The sequence below is a fragment of the Prinia subflava genome, chromosome 9, assembly GCF_021018805.1.
Source record: "Prinia subflava isolate CZ2003 ecotype Zambia chromosome 9, Cam_Psub_1.2, whole genome shotgun sequence".
Lineage (NCBI taxonomy): Eukaryota > Metazoa > Chordata > Aves > Passeriformes > Cisticolidae > Prinia > Prinia subflava.
In genome coordinates, this window is record NC_086255.1 from 14120187 (window position 1) to 14126590 (window position 6404).

General features: G+C 54.1%; 1 protein-coding gene across 2 annotated transcripts; it reads left to right on the plus strand.

Annotated features, from left to right (window-relative positions):
* Positions 1–20: 20 nt before the first annotated feature.
* On the plus strand, positions 21–4827 carry CUTC (cutC copper transporter). Of its 2 annotated transcripts, none has more exons than XM_063405539.1 (9): positions 21–91; positions 409–480; positions 551–610; positions 760–969; positions 2173–2208; positions 2597–2730; positions 3307–3334; positions 3735–3840; positions 4425–4827. In XM_063405539.1, exons 1-9 carry the CDS (start codon positions 28–30, stop codon positions 4534–4536), a joined length of 822 nt encoding a protein of 273 aa, XP_063261609.1. In that variant the 5' UTR covers positions 21–27; the 3' UTR covers positions 4537–4827. The 2 variants fall into 2 exon arrangements, with proteins under 2 accessions (XP_063261609.1, XP_063261608.1); XM_063405538.1 differs by having other exon boundaries at positions 24–94.
* Positions 4828–6404: the final 1577 nt, after the last annotated feature.

The window sequence follows — 6404 nt, forward strand, 5'->3', positions numbered from 1 at the left end:
CACTTCCGGGCCCGCCCGGGCGTCGCCATGACGATCGCGCGGCGCGTGACCGGCAGCGCAGAGCAGCGACCCCCGCGCGCCGCCAGCGCAGGTGGTGAGGGCGCGTGCGGGACGGGGGCGGGGCCCGCGCGGCGGCGGGGGCGGGGCCGAGGAGCTCGGGGGGCGGGGCTTGCGCGCCCCGCGCGCCGGCGTGGGCGCGCCCGGCTCGCGTCCCGCGCCTCCGCCCGCCCGCGCGCCCGCCCTCGCGCCAACGGGCGGCGCGGGCCCGGGCCGCGAGGGGGCGGGCCCGGAAGCGCGGCGGGGGGCGGGGCCTGAGGCGGAAGCGGGGCGGGCCCGCGGCGGGGCCGGTGCGGGCCGGGCGGGCGCCATGGGGCGGTCCGGGGTGACCGTGCCGCTCCCGTCCCGCAGGCATGGACGATGGGTTCCTCATGGAAGTGTGCGTGGACTCGGTGGAGTCCGCCGTCAACGCGGAGCGCGGAGGTAAGGCCCGGGGGCCTGGCGGGAGGGCGCGACAGCGCGGCGGGGCCGGTTCTGACGCGCTTCTCCGCAGGTGCCGGGCGGATCGAGCTGTGCGCGGGCCTCGTGGAAGGAGGGACCACCCCGAGCATGGGTGAGCCGCGCCCGCCGCTGGGCCGCCTTCCCTGTCGCTGTCCCCTCGCTCCCCTCCGTCCGGCTGCGCTCCCTCCCCGCCCGGTGCCGGCCTGCCCGGGCCGGGCCGGCGCCGCCGCGGCGGGGCTGAGCCGCCCGTCCCGCCGGCAGGGCTGCTGCAGGTGGTGAAGCAGTGCGTGCGGGTCCCGGTGTTCGTCATGATCCGGCCCCGCGGCGGGGATTTCCTCTACTCGGACCGCGAGGTGGAGGTGATGAAAGCCGACATCCGCCTGGCCAAGCTGCACGGCGCGGACGGGCTGGTGTTCGGGGCCCTCACCGAGGACGGGCGCATCGACACGGAGCTCTGCACGGCGCTGCTGGGTGAGGGTGCCTCCGGGCTGGGCCGGGCTTGTAGTGCTGCTCCGGCTGGTGCCGTAGAACTGTACAGAGGGCTTTGGTCTGCACGTCCTGTCTGCGGTCTTGCCATCCCTTTCCACCTTTCTCGGTTTCATTTCCTGCCATACCTGAGAGACATTAAGTAGTTTAGAAACTTCGCAGACCGGGGGCCACAGCGCCAAGCCATTCACACAGAGTCTGAGGCTACCTGGAACATAATAGGAAAATGTAACAAGGGTAGGTGAGCTGCTTTGGGGGCATTCAGCTGTTGAATTCTCTCCCTCTTTTTTTTTGCCCTTTGTTCTTTTCCTTATGTCCTTGCTACAGGTGTCTAGGATAGGTATCTCCTAGACTTTGTCCTGTGTAGCTGGCAATTCATTTTCATTTTTCTCTCTTAATACACACAGGGAAAAAAGACTACAAGAGAGAGGTGTGAGCACATGAAAAGCTACTGAAGCTGCAGTGGGAGATTGTTAGTCCAGACCACAAACATGCGAATTTGCAGAAGCAAATTCTGTTTCTTTCTGCAGAGTTTTTGGGAGCTACAGGCCAAAGCTAACGAGGGCTGGGCCTTTCCCTGGTGATGTGGTGCTGAGGTTCTCATATGAAGGTGCATGTGCTGTAAGGAGTGCAGCAAAAGCAAAGGGTCTTGCTAGGACTTAGCTCCACTAGGCCAACGTGTGCTCTGCTGTTTCCAGGGCAGGGAGGTGGTGCATATCTTTTTGTAGAAATAAATAAACTTTCCTCAGTAAATAGAGCATGTCTGGTGAAGTTTGTTGTGGTCTGATGGCAGAAATTGTAGGTAGTGAAAGAAATCACTAAAATCAGCCCTCCTGTTTCCAAAGAGCAATGGTCCTGTCCTTTCCCCAGGTAGATGGTACAACTGCCCTGCTCCCTTCGTGCAGACAAAGTCATCTGTGGTGGGAGTGAGGGTTCTGCATGTTCCAGATGAGATGGGGGATTTTGGTGTTACCCATAAATACAAAGGTTTGTTGCCTTTTCAAGGGTGGAAGGACTCTTCCCCACGAAAAGGCCTGGATAAGCAGTTTGTTCCCAGCAAGAATGGAGACTCTTCTTGAGCTCTCCAGGAATGGCTTGAGAAGCCTTTGCCCTCTCGTGTCACGTATGTTTGGTTCTAGCACAGGGAGCTGTACCAGCCCTGACTGACCCCATGTCTTCTTTTTGCAGCCGTGTGCCGTCCCCTGCCAGTCACATTTCACCGCGGTGAGTTCCCGGGGACAGCGGCCCTGGGCTGTCCCACTGTTCCACAGTCCAGTCTGTCCCACTGCCGGGGAAGGTGGGGCTGGAAGGGAGCTGAGCTGGATCTTCTGTGGTTGTTCCTTGGAGGGGGAAAGCTCTGCAGGCTGTGCTATTCCCCACAACAGAAAATGTCCAGGGGGCTCAGGTTAGGGAGCTGTGTCATTGCCTCGTGAGAGAGGAGGTGTCTGAGGAGATGAGTATGGTGGCCCTGGCTCTGCTGCAAGGGGAGTGTTGCAGTCAGGAGCTGTGAATCCAGGACCCTTCCTATTGCTGCCTTCGGGGGAGCTGCCTGAGGGATGGGGCTTGAGCAAATGAACTGAGCGATTTCTGAGCTGTTGTTCTGGTCCCTCAGCCTTTGACATGGTGCATGACCCTCTGGTGGCACTGGAGACCCTCATTTCTCTGGGGTTTGAGCGGGTGTTGACGAGTGGCTGTGACAGCTCAGCACTGGAAGGATTGTCTTTGATCAAGAGGCTTGCAGAACAGGTGAGTATTTGCTGTGCTCTCCTGGGTTACTCTGGCTGCTTCCTGGCACTGCCTGCAGGCAGTTGCTTTATGGTATCCTTCATTCCTGGAAAGGACTTCTGTCAAGGAGTGCTTACCTTCCCTCTCTTGCTTGGCTTTAATCTGTTTCCCGAAGTCCAAGTAGGCTGGGCCCTGAAGTCTCCCACAGTAAGAACCAGTTGGGTTCTTGCTTGCAGATTTTGGGAGGGTGGTGGGAGTTGGTTTCAACAGCTGGTGTGATGAGCCCGTGCAAACAGCACAGCGAGGACCCTGCTGGTGTCTCAGAGTTCCTTTCAGGAAGGTGTGACAGGTGTACCTGAGAGGTAGCAAGGTGGGATGGAGCACTAGGAGGGAATGGTGAGAAGCTGTCTTAGTAACTGCACACTCTTTTCCACTTTTAATTTTAAGACGTGAATAGAGTGCACAAATTGTAAACCTTGGTGACATCCATGAGCTTATGGAGAGTGCTGCATGTGAGGTTTCTTTGCTGCCTCACAAATGCACGTGTGGATGTAGTCCTTGATAATATCACTGACATGTGTGTTACCCTTCTTTCAGGCAAAAGGCAGAATTGTGGTGGTGCCAGGTAATTTTTTTTTGTCATCTGTATCAGGTCCTGCAATCCCTAGCCTTTCCTTGCTAGCCTCCTGCTGTGGAATCCCCTCTCTGATATGGCTTTTTGAGCCAGCTGCCCAGGAGGAGCAGCTCCTGTCCTGGTGTGAGTAAAGGCCATGCAGCCTGTTGGGCAGTGCAGAGCAGTGCAGCTGTTGTTCCCTGCAGGATTTGGGGACAGCTCTAGATTTGTGGGAGAGCGTGAGCCAGGTCTTCTCCCGTCCCTTTGCATGTGCCTGGGTCTCTGTTTTCCCAAGGCTGTTTTTCCCTTCGGTGTTTATGGCTCCTGTCCCTAGTGGTGGGGTCCCGGGGTGATGTCAGGTCTGCTGTGGTGTCATCTGCTCGGTGTGTGACTTCGGGCTGGTTCCCACCAGGAGGTGGCATCACGGAGCGCAACCTGCAGAGGATTCTGGAAGGCTCCACTGCTTCTGAGTTTCACTGCTCGGCTCGCTCGGCTCGGGACTCAGGGATGAAGTTCAGGTAACTGATTATTTGTGTTTATTTTTTAGCAGAACTCTGTGAGTGAAAGGCTAGATGAATGTGAACATGCATTTGTAGAAGTGACATAAATTTCAAACAGCTTCCTGAGTACTAGTTATGCTTTTATGTTTGGGATCAGGGTGCCTGACACTGTGTTCTGCAGTGTATGAATCCAGCAGTGCTCCTCGAGTGGACATGAGTTCCATGCAGAACCAGATCTTTGGCATTCCTCTTGCTACTGCCATCTTAGGAGTTTTGAGGGCACTTGGCAAGGCAGGTTGTGATGTAGTTGCCTTAGACTTTCAACATAAGCATGAAGGATTTGGGAAGCCAGTGGGATGTGCTTCTGAGAAATGTGAGTGAGGAGTGGGTTATATGTGTCCATATAACTGCACTCCTTTGCACTCCTTTGGACTCCTTTGCACTCCTTTGGATTATTGTTATTTCTGTTACTGTCCTGTCTTTGGTTTGGGTGACCATCTCTGGCCAGTGCTGAAGCTAGGGGAAATACGGGGGTGTTTTTCTTGGTGGATCTTACTCATCTCTATCAGCAGATCACCACTAATCCCTGGTGTTCCCGACAGAAACCCGAACGTTGCCATGGGAGCGTCCTTCTCTGCCCCCGAGTACTCCATAAAGGTGGCAGACGTGGCCAAAGTGAGGACCCTGAACGCCATTGCCAAGAACATTCTGTAGCGGGACAGGAGCACTGCGGGTCTGCCCAGCACACGGACACATGGGTACTGCTCCCACCCTCAGGCTGCAGAGGACGTGCACGAGGTGATGGAGCCTGACACCTCTTCCCTTGGCTTCCCCTGAAGTCCCTGGCCTGGAAACTCACGTTGGCCATTTTAAATAAAAGGACTCATTCCCAGATGTTGCAGCAACAGCTGTTTGGCATTTGGGAGGAAGGGAGGTGAGCAAGTAGGCGGACTGAATTGTGTAGCACTGCATGTGATTGTCAAATAAACACTGCAGCTGCCCCCTCTTGCTGTGGTTTCCTAGAGTTTATTTATGTTTTCAGGTAAGACTGAGACCCATGTTTCATAGCCTGAATTCATTGGGACCCTGCTGTGCCAGAGAATCACATCCAGAATGCCAGGGTGGGAAACATCACAGCCACGGGTGGGAAACAAGGCCTGCTGTGGTCAGCCAGTGGGATAGGTGGGGATTAGCAATGCAGCAGCTGTAAGCAGTGAGAAGCACTGCTTGATTAGCTGAGGAAGCTGTGAGACATCCTGGGCTCTTGGGTCCTCAGTGCTCGAGGCAGGGTTGGTGTATGATGAGATTTCTTAGGAGGACAAGCTGCTTTTCCTAAGGGAGTTTCCAGATCCTTGTCCCAATATAAAGCATAAACTGCTTGTTTTCCAGACAGTGCTTGGGGACTGTGCCTGTTGGGTCTTTGCTGCCTAGTCAGGATTGAAGCCTCAGACTCATTTCAGTTACTCTGTGAAATGCCCAGTGAAAGATTTGAATGGCATCAGAGTGGTGCATTAGAAGAGTCGAGACCTAGAGGTAAAACACCTTCATCCTTGCTGCCTGCTCTTCTGTAAAAGACCACAAAGCTGAAGATAATCCCTCTGACAGCTGAGATAGTGCACCTCAGGAAGCAAATGCAGGGTATGGATTTGTCTTCCCCTCTTAGCAGTTACTTACAGCCTGTGAGGATGTATGGAAAAAAGTGATACCTGACAAGGTGGCAGCACCTTTGTCACCTATAACATAGAATCATGTTATTGAAAACATCATCAAGACTACGTATTTTCAGTTTAAAGGGTACATCCACCTTTTCACATGGGTCCATCAGAGGTATTGGTATCTCCCAAAACACGTTGGGAACTTAAGTTCTTAACAGAGGAGCTGGGAAGGGAATGACTGCGTAGTGCTAGTGTCAGAGCCTGCTTCAGCACTGACAGGTGTTCAGGCAGCAGGAAGGATCCAAACTTGGAAAGAGTGATTAAATTTGTGTTTATAGTCAATATAGTTTGGAATATCTGCTTTAAGAGTTCATGGCTTATGTTGAGATTTCATGAGTCATGGTCATGATTATGATACTGGTAGCTCAGTTAAGATGAATATTATGCTGACCCAGCTGCCTCAGGTTTTTGAACATGGGGTAAGAGCATGACAAGGCAGAGAAGCAAACCCTTCAGAGAAGAGGTGAGCAGTGAGGGCTGGAGGAATTTTTGGCAGAGAATTGCCTGGCAGAGACCTCTGGACCAGACCCTGTGTGAGACAGACATGAATCAATGTCTAGTTTTGGAAAGTTATAACATGCTGTATAACACATGGATTAAGACGAGAGCAGAGGGAAACTGGTATTGCTGGCCAAAGAGGTGCTGCTACTTTGATTAGCTTGGTCCCAGTGAACATTTTCTGGGTATTTTAGTGGAGGAAGATTTATGGCAGGAGCTGAAGGACAGTAAAGCTCTGTGGGTTTTTAGGAGGATCATGCTCCAGCCATGAGGGTAGAGAAAGTGGGTTGTGCTTGCTTTGAACATCAAAGAGAGCAGAATGCTGTGCTGAGGGCAACACTTCAACTCCGAGTGAGAGACCAACGACAG